Below are 14869 nucleotides of genomic sequence, written 5' to 3'. Positions count from 1 at the left end.
AAAAAACAAAGAAATGAATGAAAATAGAAATTAAAATGGCAGGTAATTGAATAGGGGTATCAAAACCAGGCCAAATTAATATAGTTGCAACTTAAAGCAGAAACATGTATGAATTTTACATTTTGTACATTTATTATGGCATTACTTATATTTTATGCTGTGTTTCGGTGGCATTTCTTGTCATATTTGCATATGTATTGAGCCATTCTTGTATTTGTTTGTGATTATGCCAGTTTCAGTCTATAGTACACAACTGCTGACAGATCGGACGCTAATGCTCACGACATTTCAACATTAGATGAAGATGGCACAGCTTGTCACATGCAACATGCCCTAATGCTTGCAGCAGAATGTTTGATAGAGCCTTGTGGATTTAGTAATTACTTGATGTTGTGGCGATTGCTGCTCTTTTAGCTAACGTTTGCTAATTTTACATATTTCTAGCTGTTATGAACATCTGTTAGCGCAGTTAGGAACATTTGGGCCTGTTTGCACTGTTAATGACTGCTGACAGAGCAACAAGTGGCCAAAATGAGAAGTAATGCTGCTTTAACTGATACCTTTCTGCTCATGAAATCTGTTAATTCATCAATCCAGTGAACAATTTGCAGCAGAAATCTCAAGTGATCGTCTGACTTTCTTACGCTCGCTAGCTTTTTGTTCAGGGGCTTAAAAGCCTGAGGGGAAGGAGTAATGCTGCTGTCAGCTTGTGAGTAACACACCTAAACTGTATCCTGCTCGTCTGGTTTGCACACTACTATCAAATGATGGGCATTAAGAGTGCACATAATGACTTAGTGAGGCATGAGGCATCATTTGCTGCAGAGTGTGATCCCATGAGCATGGTATGAGGCATGACTGAGGATGCCCACAAGCTAAAAACCTGATAGTTAAGGCCTGCCTGAATACGCCTGCTACAGTTTACCCGAGAGGCGCTCTGCAAAGTTCCCATCCTCAAAAGACTGAGATACTTTGAAAAAGGAGAAGAGGTTTAGGGTTTCCTGCTACCCTGTGGCACAGAGTGAGACATGTTTACTTCCTCCAGTGGCTGACTTAAGAGAATGTGAGGTTAGAGTTGTTTGTGTTGAGTTAAAGCCCCCTTTGGGTTTTTCTTCAGGTCCAGTTTTATCTTTGTTCTCATTATTTCGGTGCACACAGGCCTAGCCTTTATGTAGCAATGTGCATACAAGCCTGGTTACAGGATCTAATTGAATATATCAATCCTACAGGAAAGCTTTGAGATATATTTAGGACATGAGGAAGAATGTGGGCGTACGCAGGCAGTCTAAAACAACTACTGATCTCAACCACCACTATGTGATGCAGGCCATGTTTCTCTGCTCATTTGTGTTTCTATGTGACGGTTCAGGCAGTTGACAGGGAGCACATCTTAATACATATTTCAAATTAACACTTCTGTGAATATCATTGGGGTCGCATCTCTCTCGGGGGTTTTAGTTGCCTTTCTTTTAGACATTTAAAGAGGCCTATGTGGGTAAAAACCACAGAAACCCACCCACCTCTCTCTTTTTCCCCCCCATACACAACTTATTGTACAAGTTTGCATCTGTCGCTGACAGGCTGGACACATTTCGTAGCATACAGTGTGTCTTTGAGATCATCATAACTCCTCTTGTGTTCATTCCTGCCTGTTGTATTTTGCTTTAGTAAATGACAATGCACTACACCCCAGTCAAAGTCAAGTTTTTCCAGCTGAAACTTTTTGTTGATGCAATATGGGGGAAGATTTGGCCACTATAGTGTTTGTTTCTCACCTCAACTGTGTTCAGAAACAGATTTGTTGATGTACAGTTGAGGTGATATGTACAATACAGAAGACAAAGTAATCTTTTTACACACCAGACACCATTCACTGGGAGGAAGGAGACAACTGATGCTCAAACTCGATTGGCCCGGAGAATAAAGAGAAACCTGACTTTGGCTCAAACCCAGTTGGCACAGAACAAGAGCTGAGAGTGATCTCTTATGATGAAATAATCAGATAGATGATAAGAAGCATGGCAAACAGAGTAGGTGGAAATAAATGCATTAAACATTTATTTTATGTTTTGTCATTTGTCTTCAAATTCCTTTTTATTTCTTACTTTTAATTACTTAGTTTGGTTTCCAGCCCGTCTTCTTTGGATTTGAATATTTTGTTCTGTTTTCTTACAGACAAGCAGAAATTAAATGTCTAAAATAAATTTTCTGTGATCATTTTACAATAATCATTTGACATTTATGCAAGTCAACATATATTTATTAAGAGTATGAATACGTTTTCATGAACATAACTTTGATAACAGAATAGTTTTCATTCAAAAATGAAAAAATAAGGAATGTAATAATACAAATCTATACAAATATCTCCTTTTGCAAATTCCTGAGGTAGTGTTGGAGGACCTGAGCTGGGGGTTTTTTTTGCATTTGAGATAGTATGTCTTGTGTTTTAATTAATCCAAATTCATCTGAGCAGCACGTTACCACACTAGAGCAAAGATCTGACCTTAACAGTACGAAAGTAGAAGTTGGACGAGATGTCCAAAAAAGCTGCCGGGGCCAAACATCCTGCAGGGGTTAATACAAGCCCCCGTTTACAAGCAGGTTGTTTGAATTTTTCAAGGAAGTGTAGCAAGTTTGTTCAGAAGTCTAATTATTCATCACGTTTGAGCAGAAGATCATGGTTTGCTTCATCTATTATAATTTGATTTTCACTGTGTGCTGTGCTGCAGAACATGCTTATCTAACCTCTCACTGCACACTGTTCACACTGACCCGTGCTTTCAGTCTGAAAACACGGAGTTGCAAAGATGTGTGGCGTGCAAACAGACCAGGGTGACACCACTCCGTCTTTGTTGGTTACATTTCAGACTAATACTTTTGACATTTCTAAATAAGCATGACACCACAAATTGCAGCACACCCTATAGGCTCCTGTGCAATCGTTTTTTGTAACACGACAAACCACAAGATAATTTACAAGGAACAAGAACAAGATAGTTCTAAAGAAGATTGTACAAGGAAGCGAGCGCGCAGCGTTATCACACGCACACGCTCGACGGACATCTTTGCTCCGCTCAGCATTTCAGTTCACCTTAGATAAGCTTTTCCCAGAAGCTGTGTGCAGGTTCCCAGAAACCATGAGCTTCATGTGTGTTATAAAATCTAATGAACACTTTGAGTTAAGGGGGGAGATTACATGATGTGCGGTATATTTTCAGGGCTATAAATCTCTGCAGTGTTTCCACAGAGAACGCATTATCCTCAAGTTATTCTGAGAAATTTGTTAGGGATTTTTTTTTTTTTCACATTTCAAAATGTCTATGGTTATGGAGGAAAAAAAAACCCTGTGCAAAAATGAGTCAAGACTACTCTTTTCATGTTACACAGGGAAGGTTTTCAGACAAAGGCCTCTTCATATTGATGTTTCCCTCATTGCTTAACATCTAAACTTTTGTGCTTGGAAAACATGAGCCACACTGCGGCTTTGTAATGCAAAAAAAAAAAAGCATTTTCATAGATGGTGGAGATCCCCCCCACACCTCAGAAAATGCTCCCACGTCTGCTCTTGATGGAGCGGGGGTGGGGGTCTTTCTGGTTTCAAATGCGAGTGCAGTGTGCAAATGTTGCACCGGTACAGTATGAATGAGGCAGGCTTTTATGGCAGACACAGAACAAGAGCCTGTGGAGAGGAAGGGAAAGAACAGAGGTGGGAAAGAGGGGGAGGGAACTGAGGTCTGTGGGTAGAGGGGCATCTGCACAGGATGGAGAGACGTTTGCTGTCTAGGTTATGAAATATCAAATTAGAGCAGGCGAAGAAGCAGGTGCAGAAGCATCAAAGTCAAAATAACATCTTAACTAAAACCTGAGTGTACAATTAATGTCTAGTATATTCATTTTTCTGAGAATTGTGCATTTTGAAGTTGCAAAATCCATGCTGGTAACTCTGTTTTTTCTGCGGAACTGTCTGGTGAAACATGTGGATGTGCAGGCGTTGACAGCTTTTTTTGCAATCCTGGATTTTCATTCAGTTTTTATGATTAACTATCTGATGTTAAAATACTGCGATACAGACACGGTGAGTGTTACTAAACCACTGTTGAGAAGTTTGATTCAGCAATGAAATGCAAATCCTCCCATGTATGTCATGTTGCCACAATGACAAACGCAGCTACAGATTCTCAGGCAGGAAAATAATGTCATAACCACCGACTGGGACTTTTTGCCAGATAACCCTCCGCTGCATCGCAGAGGTGAGATCCTACTTCAGCTAATCGCACATTGTGACATCTTACCCAGTAGCCTTATGAGTCATTATCTGAATGGCTCAGTAACCCATAAAGAGGAAGCAAATATCCTCTGTTCAGCCGTTTTATCTACCTGTGGAGAGAGGGAAAATCCCTCATGACAAATGCACATGAACAGGACTGCACAAGAACAAGGAAATGGAATTTGGGCATTTGCCAGGAGATCAGATGGGGATTCTGTTACATGAAGTTTTAATACAAAAAAAAAATCTCAATTCTTTCTCATGTTCCTTTTACATGTTGGCATCATTTTCACATTGGCTTGTTATGTGATAAGGAATACTCTCTTAGAGGTTTAACTTTTAAATTCAGGTCACACCCAGCTGACATAGATGCTGATTTTATTGCAGATTGTTACTCTATACTGGATACAATATGTAACACTGGCAATAATACAGTATTAGTCACCTTTTTAAAGTTGAGTTCAACTCTTGTCATAGTTGCACTGAAAATGTGTTTTTTTTTTTTTTTGGTTTGGTTGTTCTTTCATGCAGAGGGCTGTATTTTTTTATATTGTGAAATATTTAATCAAGCTTTGCTGGGGGGGTCCCCAGCTCACATTTGTCATGGGTGAAAGAAAGCTTAAACATTACAGGAGTTACATAAGTGTCCCAGGCTGCTCTCCCAGCAAACATCACGACTTGCAGGGGAAGAACATTTTGAAAACTAAGCATGTGCACCTTTTTTTCCAGGTAGTTTTTAAACATTTCCTAACAGCAACTGGAACGCCGGAAACAGAGCCATAATCTTAGCAGCATCAACTGTGCCTCTCCTCCTACAGAAAGCAAGCCTCCTCATTTTCGCTTAACTCTAATACCAGGCAAACTCTTAACTGTTTGCAGTATGAAGCATATGCTGTTATGCCGTTATATTGTTGTGTGTCTACAAGGAATCAACGAGCCTCTCTGTTGTGTACTAACGGGAAATTATGCAATACATTACTTCCTTATTTTAGGTATGGCTGTGTATGTAAAATGATGGACACTGTTGCAAAATATGTTGATGTTTTTCCTTTGCTTATGATATTCCCCCCTTTTACTCACAAACTGGACTCACGTTTTTAATGAGGGTAGCATATTGTGGTCTGGTAGACTTGTCACGGGTGTAACTTCACTTTAAAAATGTTTAAAGAAACACAAAACTCCTAGAAATTCTAGGAGATGCATTTGAATTACAGGAGGGATGGCTTTGTATTGAAAGTTTAGGTTAACATGAATGCATTTTAAAATGTTTTTTTATGTATATATTCACAAGTTTACATTTCTTGGGGCAAGACTGTTTTAAGCCTATTTTTAACTAATTGGGCTTTTAAAATGCCATGGTGTGGGGACATGTCTTCAGCATTCCCATTGTGTATATAATTTTATATTATAACGCTCATATGTTATAATAGATGCAGTCACGAGTATGATTTTGATGTCAAAGCTGGTCAATATGTAGCTGTGTGTGATTGATTTGTTAACTCATGGTTATTTCAAGCGTATGCCCATAGAATACAGCTTACAGGTTCACTGTACGAAGTTAACTAAAAAAGACGATGATAGCGTTGCCAGTCACATAGAGTTTTTTTAAACAAAGGGGTTGAAAAAAATTAACTATTTCCTTTCGTAAATGTTGTGGAAAAACTATTGTTGTGGATACTGGTTTGGACAAGTATGTGTATGTGTCTAACGCATAAAAAATCTGATAAAGTTTGTTTACCACGAACCAGTATTATATCACCATGGAAACAAAGCGGCCCTCTTGCACCGGAAGAAATCCCGGTGTAAAAAGTTCAACTTCCGGGTGGAAATAGTGTGCATGAAGGGAAATTGGTCTGCAAATTCATTTGGACGAACTTCTCGGCCAATTTAACTTTGCAGAATGTCCAGAGGCTCAAGTGCGGGGTTTGATCGACACATTACCATCTTCTCTCCTGAAGGCAGACTCTATCAAGTCGGTCAGTACGGGGATTGGGTCAGACAAAAGCCGGTTCGCTGCCTTATTTGTTTGCTAGCTGGCTAGCTAAATGCCCTGTCATGGTTCGCTTAGCCCGGCTTCTAGCTTATAAGAAAATAACCCGCCAAAGCGAAAGTAGTAACACATATTACCATGAAAGTCTTACTCGTAGCGTCTTTCTTGTTATTTTGTGTCTACTTTACAGACGCTGCTGTCTCACAAAACAGTGAATCCTCAACGCTAGCTGACTCTTAAGCTAATTAGCATAGTTAGCAAGGCAGTCAAGCCAGCTGATTCATTGCTGTTTCGCTCGTTAGTTTCCTTACTTTACGATATTTAGCTTGGTAACATTTGACTAAATGCTTGGAATTTAATAAAGTTTCTGTTTCACGTGCTGGCTAGACAAAAAGGAATGATCCACTCAAATTTTAAAGGCCGTTCAGTTTTAGTTTTTTAGTATGAGATTGATCCAGTCTTCTGGAGTTATGCGTGTGACTGTAGTTTTTGCCATCTAATCAACAAGGAATCAGGAGTCAAGTCATAGTGAATAATAATAGCGTCTTTAAAAGCTTTAAAGTCAACACTGCTCCTGCTATTTTTGATGCAGCATCCTTCACCAGAACTTCTGTTAGGCCTCAGAATCGGATTATAACTCTCTAACTATATGTCCACAAGCCAATCAGGTGACCTCTTATAACAGTTCTGTACTTGTTGCTCCAATTTTCCAGCAGAAATAGCTACTATCTTTTAGTGCAGAGTAACTCTGGTGTCTAAAATGAGTGAATGCTCCCTTTGTTTGTTGTGTGCATCTTCTAACGTTCATCACTGTTATCAGATAAACGTGTTCTTTTCCTTCGTTGTAGAATATGCTTTCAAGGCTATAAACCAAGGCGGACTGACGTCAGTAGCAGTCCGGGGGAAGGACTGCGCGGTTGTCGTAACACAGAAAAAAGTACCAGTAAGTTTGTGACATGTAGACGTTTTCGTGACATGTTGGTGGTCCTGTACGGGTGTTAAATTCACTCTTTTGTAGAGATGCACCCAATCGAATGATGAACCCACTTTTCATTATTCTTTCTTTGAACAGGACAAGCTTCTGGATGCCTCCACAGTGACCCACCTCTTCAGAATAACAGATAATATTGGATGCGTAATGTCTGGGATGACAGGTAAGAAAGAACCTGTGGACAGAACTAAGATGTGTACATGCAACTGGGTTTAGCATCAACAAGCTAACTATTTAACTCTTCGTCTTAACCCACAGAACAGCGGTGGCATAGACCGTTAAGCTGTTTTGGTTTAGCCACTTATGTTGAATACAGTCGTGCAGAGGGGACAGGGGACTTTTTCATACGTCAGGGCCTTCAGTCTCTAAAAGCACGATGAACGCTGTGTTCAGCGGCAAGCAAGCTCGTCGCGAGGGCCTAACTTGTGCCTGTCGTGGTTCTCTGCTCGTGGGACCACATTTGTGCACACAGAAACGGAATGTTCGCTCTCATGCAAGCTTTTCTGCGTGCCTGCTGAGCAAAAATCCCATAGAATAGTTTTCTGCTCGCAGACACTGTTTTGCATGCTTAAATCACGAGCATGTGCCAGGTTTCACATGGGTGGCTTTGGAGATGAATTAAACACCACACGTTGCATAACGTTATGCTTAAAGTCCCCATGAAAACAGTGCTGTTAGCCTATTCGGCTTCAGCTCTGCTGACACATGCACCTGCGTTTCTTTGGATGCAAAACTGTGCATGGTGTGTCTTATGTATATATTGCAAGGAAGTATACGAAATTACCAGTTACCAGTGCCGCATGTCTTATCTCGCCAGTCCTGTTAGAGGGCAATAAACTGTTATGATTTATTTTGAGCTGTGGAGGCCTGTGAGTAAATTATATAGATGAGGAAGTTTGTACTCGGCTGATAATCTCAGGGCAACAAGCAGCAGGTAGAGGTCATCTGAAGCTTTGTAGATCAGCTTTTTGTTGTCCTCTTAGAGATGGGGATAAACTATTCAACTGGATTCATGAAGAACATTTTGTTATGCTGCTCACTCCGGTTCAGTCAGTCCTGATTACCTTTGTCTTGCAAAGGCAAATGAGAATAAACGTGTTATTGACTAAGTGTCTGGTTTCATCAGAGCGCGACAACATAATTAAAACGTAGGGAAAAAAAGAGAAACTCTTTACTCTTATGTTTAAAAAAAAAAAAATAACTTTAAAATGTTGGGTTAAAGAAATGGACAATAAGAAAGTGCTGACACGTGATGTATTAAATTAAATGCATACATTTAAGGGAACTCTAAGTTAAACTACTCCCATCTTTTATGTTAAAATTGTTTTGACAAAACTAAGTAAAATGTTTTCTTATTGTCGAACAGCTGATGAAAGCTGGTGTCAATCTGAATTGTTTCAAATTGCTTGCAATGAAGCCAAATTCGTGTGCGATTAGAAGCTGTAAGGAAGTTGAGTTAGATGCGTATTAAATGATGTCATATGAAGATTCTTCAGATCTTTTATAAATCAGACAAAAAAGAGAAAAAACTCTTAAGGCTTTTGGGTTCGACATGACTTTGCATGTGGAAAGACGTGCTGCTGATAAGTCAAAGCTGCTCACAACACACGTCTGCGTTTTGATTTCTTACGCAACACGTTGAACTGCTCCTGTTTATTTTCCGCCCTGTCTTTACTTCCCTTTGCTGAAGCCTTTGAGCCATTCTGTCGCAGCTCTTAGCTTTAAGGCTCTGAGAAAGGGTTCGAGTCTCAGATTATTGAACTTTTGGAATCATTTGACATCCTTTTTCCTCTCTATTAGAGCATTAACTTTTCAAATAACTGCCTATTTATTTTTCTGTACCCAATACAACGCAGTCTCTGCTCATTCACAAGCGTAAAATTAAGTATATGCCAATTTTTTGCCGTCCATGCCGCAATGTAAATTTCCCCACTGTGGGACAAACAAAGGACTTTCTTATTTATCTTATCTTACCTTACCTTAATTCACCCTAAAAAACTTTGTAGATGTTGTTAGATTCTCAGTAGAAGTTTCTGTCCCCTCATCATGATCCTGTCCACCTACAGCTGACAGCAAGTCTCAAGTCCAGCGAGCTCGCTACGAGGCAGCCAACTGGCAGTACAAGTACGGTTATGAGATCCCGGTGGACATGTTGTGTAAGAGAATTGCTGACATCTCACAAGTCTACACGCAGAACGCCGAGATGCGACCACTCGGCTGCTGTGAGTACATCGATCCGAGCCACGGCGGCGACGTTTTGGTCTGAGCGTGATCTCGATTTGTCGCTGAACCTCGCTGCTTTCGCCCCTCGTGGCGCCCTGTGACCCCCCCCGCAGGTATGATCGTGATCGGCATAGACGAGGAGTACGGTCCCCAGGTGTACAAATGCGACCCGGCAGGCTACTACTGTGGCTTTAAGGCCACCGCCGCTGGAGTGAAGCAGACGGAAGCCACCAGCTTCCTGGAGAAGAAAGTGAAAAAGAAACTGGACTGGACCTTTGAGCAAACTATCGAGGTAGAAAAAAAAATAAAAATGTGCTGACCTTGCACATTTTGATGCTGTTGTGGCCATGTGGTGGTTTCCAGCTGTCTGTTATCACATTTAACCATCAGGTTTCCTTTCATAAAGCAGTAAAGCAATTAAGCTTGTATTATCAAATGATCAAGTCAAGATACTGATAGCCCAGTGTTACAGCATCTCCTCCTTTTCTTCTCTCTCTCTCTCAGACGGCGGTCTCTTGTCTTTCAACCGTTCTCTCCATTGACTTTAAGCCCTCTGAGCTGGAGGTGGGAGTCGTCACAACACAGGACCCCAAGTTCAGGTAAATGAGCTGCGACGCGTGGCAGTTTCTGCCAACATGTGGCTCCTGAGAAAAGACATTTTCTCACCGTTTTTTATGGCTGTTAGAATTTCCACAACACGAGGGGAAATTCTCACCACCACTCAAATATATGCAGACAAATTAAGGCATCACATATGCAAGCTGGAAATGCCAGAAGCGGCAATTATTTGTTCGTTTGCTTTTTCTATCAGTCACTTATTCGGCTTATCTGCAGCTCAGCGCTGCTGTAGTTGTGGTCAAGTAATTTTTTTTTGTTATCGTCCGTCTGTCCAACTTCTACCTTTTCTTTGGCTTTTTGCAGGATCCTGACAGAGACTGAAGTGGACACCCACCTCATGTCCCTGGCAGAACGGGACTGAGCGAACAGAGAAGCGTCACCTGTTGGATTGACTTAGAGCATGATGGGAAATGCAGTTCCCAGACAGACGCTGGCATAATCTTTGTTGGCTGTACATTTACCCTCCCCCCCTCTTCCCTCCCCCTCACTGTTTCATTAAAAACAATAAAACAATTTTTTGGAGTAAAAAGAACCTTTTGAAGTCTTTTCCGGGTTTCCTTTGTCTTTCGTGCACCTTTCCAGTGCGAACTCTTAAAATGCACGTAGCCCTGGGCTTGTAAACTAATAGCACTGTTCTTGAAGAGGAGTGTATCAGCAGAGGAGACGGGTGATGGAAACATGAGCGCCTGCAGAGCTCTACTGAAGAGCTTCCTGTTGCGGCTCTGCGTGCACCAAAAATCACATGACATACCAAGGTGCTGTGAGGAGCTTATTTTACTACACACTGAGTGATGTGGAACTGACATGACCTCATTTTCATTTTGTTTGGGTTTGTTTTTTTTCTTTTTTTCCCGGCACTTTTTTAAGCTAACGTCGCGTGTCAAAAACGGAGAGCTTTAATATACCGGGAACCTATAAGACTAATAGTTTCTCTTTGCAAAGGGAAAATGTACTTGCCCCGGCTATTTCAGGCTGGTTGTTGCAAAGCTGAAACCGGGGCTCCTGTTTGTGGGTTTTTTTTTTTTTTTTTGGTGGGGGGGGGAGTCATTGACTATTTCCACCATCTCGAGCAATTTGTCAGCGCCATGACCAGAAATGACGTAACACGTCATCAGCTAGTCATTCTCAGCTTTCGTAGCGTCAGACTTTTTTTTTGTTGTCGTTTTTGCAGCCACTGCAGAAATTCTTTTAACTGGTGTACTCATACACATGGAATCATATGGAATATAATAGCCTCTTACTGTCACTGTATACAGTTATACAAGAAAATTGGTATAGCAGCTCCTAATGGTACGCTTAACAATACAATTAAAGTGCAAATGAATAGCTTATTGGTTGTAATTTAGCTCTTGGGCAGTTTACACTGTCTTTGGCCACTGGAAATTCTCCCCGTATGGGTCCAGCAGCTGTGCTGATGAGCTATAGACCCATACAGGATCGACAGTTTCAGTGTCAGTTTACTCCATAGAGAGCAAAAAAAAAAAAAAAAAAACAGTATCAGTGCCCGTACTTGCAGTAGAACCTCTGGAAAAAAAATTTAAAATCCTGACTCAAGCTTAAAGGGAAGTCTTGTGCTTCTCAGATTCCAGCATCCCAGTCATGACAGCAGTAAATCTTAACAATCAAGCACATTTTCCTCATGTTTGTAAAAAAAAAAAATAATTCCTCTTTGCACCTTGTATAGTCAGTTCCCAGCTGCTGTTCAGCACGGCCGGGTGGAATTTTTAAGCACACCATGTTCCTCTTATGCCGCCCAGGGACTTTCAGTGCGGTGACTCAGAAACCCGGTGACCTCGCCCAACAAAGGAAATCCCATAAGGTTCCAAGTCTGGCCGAGTTTGATCTTTTTTTTAAAAAAATTTCTATGTCACAAGTCTTGGTGATGACTCTCACTCATCACTTCGAGCAAGTGAGAAATGATGCAAGGTTTATAGCATGGAAAGGCCACAAAACAGTCATCCTCATATGGAGCGAAATTCAGCTCTTGGCTCAGTGGAGGAAACACACCAGTCAAAACTTTTCATATTCATAAACTCCTTTTTATTTTGAAACACTTTGATAATAGTGTTTAAATTCACACTACGTACAAAAATAATATCTCTGTATTTACAATATGTTACAAGTGTCTGGTATATACACAATATATATATATATATATATTTATACAATTTCAGATGGACCACATGGAGGTCGTGGTCTCGCTATGGTGGTTGTTCGGCGATCTTGGCCGGACACGACCACACCTGGACGCCTTCTTCATTCTTGTTTGCAGTCCCAGGGCCAGCACTGGCAGGCCTGAGCCTTGGACGGGGTTGGAAGGGGGGGCATGACCTGGTTTGTCCCCTGTTGGGAGCAACTCGGCAAACCCAGTAGCAGCTTGACATTCACACCACCAGAACCGGGGTGTTTCTTTACTTTCCGAACTTGATGTCATCGTACAGCTGTAGAAAAACCAAACAGAAAGACACGTTAAGGACTGGCACTCGGACGCTGTGATCGTAAGAAATCATACAACCGAATTAAGGATCGGGTTGTTCTGAAGGAGATGCTAACCTCATCCTCTGACGTGTCCAGGTCCTCCATATCGCTCTCCGATTCACTCTCGGGCAACTCCCTGAGCTCCTGCGCCGTTCGCTCGTACAGCCGGCAGCGGATCTCTTCGTTCTGGCGCCCGTACGTGAGGTGGTACGGCGCGAAGCCGCCATAGTTCAAGCAGTTGACGTCAGCGCCGAGCTCTAGGAGGCAGCAGACAAGTGTAGGGTTCTGGAGATCCACTGCTAGGTGTAGAGCTGTTCGCCCACTGCATGGCTCCTACAGGAGGCAATTAAAGAAAGTACCATTAGGTTTAGGCATGTGATTCAGATTTTTATTTGCTTTGTCTTATGTCTTTGAAAGAAAAACGCCTGGATTCTGTATTAAAAGACACCAACCTGTGCATTGATGTCGGCACCCATCTGAACAAGGCTTTCCACCAAAGAAACATAACCGTTAATGGACGCCAAGTGGAGACAGTTGTGTCCTAGGGAGAGAAAAAAAAAAGAGCTCGGTTAACAACCCAGTTCAAAAGCTGCATGGAAACTTGAGTAGGTTTGTCTTTTGGGGGTGGGGGGGCTGTTTTAACACAATGCTCACCATTATAGTTGGGAAAGGACACCATGGAGGTGAGGTGGCGTTGGCAGTTTTGGGTGATGACGCTGAAGCAAGCGAGGGAGCCTCTTTTGCAGGCGATGTGGAGAGCCGTGTTCCCGCTGTCATCGGCCAGCAGAGAGTCAGCGCCGGCCTTCAGGAGTTTCTCCACCAAGTGGGGCTGCTCTGTGATCACTGCCAGGTGGAGGGCAGTCTGTGGAGGGCACATTTGTAACACGTTATAATGACTTTAAAGGTTGTTTTGTGCATATGTTGAGGAGGGCATGGCTTTATCGCCAGGGTAAGTATGGTGCTGATAATCACCTGTCTCTGGTGGTTCTGGATGTTGAGGAATGGGTGGTTGTGAGAGAGTTTGATCATCTGGAGGGCATGCTCAGTTGCTTCATGAATGATGGCCAAGTGGAGCAGCCTGTGGGGAGGAGGAGGGGAAAAAGGAGAGGTTAGTTAAAATAGTGCTTTGAAAAAAGAAAAAAAATACACACAAGGGAAGTGGTTCCAGCTATATAAGAGAGAACAAAGCGCGAGCAGTGGAGCGTTTCGCAAGAATGGAGTTTTGTCGGGTTATTTCCACCAGTTGTGGCTTGACACATCTGATGCTTTATCAGTTACTGGCATCAGGCCAGGGACTTTCCTGAATGCGCAGAGCGGACTTTAGCACCGCCTAGACTGCTCTCTCTCAGCCACAGTGCGCGCGCGCGCACACGCACTCCAGTGCGTACTTTGCTGCAGTTTTTTTCTTTAAAGGCCTCTTGTTTTCGTGCAACTTTCTACATTTACATGCGTTCTTTTGCAGCCTTTTACACAACGTATCTGCACAGTTTCTTTCTTTTTTTTAAAGTTTTCATGCTGCTCGCCCGTGCACAACTCCAACTCCATTTGCGCGCAGAGAGAAACAAACAAACAAACAAACAAACATGCAACTTCAGTGATAACAATCCACATTTATCCCACTTACGTGTCACCATCATCCGTCATCGCAGTTTTCCAAGGCTCGTACTCGTCTGTGGGATCCTCGCTTACGGACACAGTCATGTCCTGAAAGTCGTTCACCAGCTCGTCCCCCTTTAGAGAATCCATGCCACTGTCGAAGCGATCCTCGCAAGGCATAACTTTCCCGTGCTTGGCTTCCATGTTGTCGAAGTCATAATCCATTTGGCTGTGGTTAGACACTCTGTGGACGTCCATGTTGACTTTGAGACTGTCTCGGCTACAAATCCGTTCGTCTTCGAAGGTCAGAGAAGAGTGGTGCGCTGGAGGGAGTCGCGCCGGGTTTTGTGCTGTGAGGGGCGGAGCCTCAATGGGGATTTCCAATTGAGTTATCTCAGAAGAAGCAAGGGAAATCACATCGGCCTGTGCTTTTGTGAGAAAAATCCCCCCCCCAAAAAGACTCAGAATGAAAACTTGTAGTTTCCTATTAGTTACCTTTCTTCACCTGTGATGTAGGTTATGGGACACTGGTGATTTCACTGAATGAGACATGATGGGCATGAATGAGAGACAGACAGCCCGTGATTTTCTCTTGAAGAATTCCCTTCTGCGCAGGGGGAAATCAGACGTTTCAAGGGGCTAACCAAAATGTAGCTTTGCATATTTTCCTCTCTATTACCTTTGACCAGATTTATACAGCCGC

The 14869-nt window shown here is 42.2% G+C and overlaps 2 protein-coding genes across 2 annotated transcripts; one reads left to right on the top strand and one right to left on the bottom strand.

Moving 5' to 3' along the window:
- Nucleotides 1–6074: 6074 nt before the first annotated feature.
- LOC140267291 (proteasome subunit alpha type-6) lies at nucleotides 6075–10605 on the top strand. The gene is made up of 7 exons (XM_072362522.1): nucleotides 6075–6246; nucleotides 7109–7203; nucleotides 7333–7414; nucleotides 9318–9473; nucleotides 9588–9766; nucleotides 9979–10073; nucleotides 10396–10605. Exons 1-7 carry the CDS (start codon nucleotides 6171–6173, stop codon nucleotides 10451–10453), a joined length of 741 nt encoding a protein of 246 aa, XP_072218623.1. The 5' UTR covers nucleotides 6075–6170; the 3' UTR covers nucleotides 10454–10605.
- A 1504-nt stretch (nucleotides 10606–12109) lies between these two features.
- On the bottom strand, nucleotides 12110–14494 carry LOC140267226 (NF-kappa-B inhibitor alpha-like). The gene is made up of 6 exons (XM_072362442.1): nucleotides 14195–14494; nucleotides 13543–13648; nucleotides 13225–13432; nucleotides 13023–13111; nucleotides 12646–12903; nucleotides 12110–12533 (listed from the first exon to the last, which is right to left on the bottom strand). Exons 1-6 carry the CDS (start codon nucleotides 14422–14424, stop codon nucleotides 12504–12506), a joined length of 921 nt encoding a protein of 306 aa, XP_072218543.1. The 5' UTR covers nucleotides 14425–14494; the 3' UTR covers nucleotides 12110–12503.
- Between the last annotated feature and the right edge of the window lie 375 nt (nucleotides 14495–14869).

This window comes from Leuresthes tenuis, unplaced genomic scaffold (assembly GCF_036924035.1).
Source record: "Leuresthes tenuis unplaced genomic scaffold, fLeuTen1.0.hap1 SCAF_13, whole genome shotgun sequence".
Classification (NCBI taxonomy): Eukaryota; Metazoa; Chordata; class Actinopteri; order Atheriniformes; family Atherinopsidae; genus Leuresthes; species Leuresthes tenuis.
This window is presented reverse-complemented; position numbering and strand designations above follow the sequence as displayed.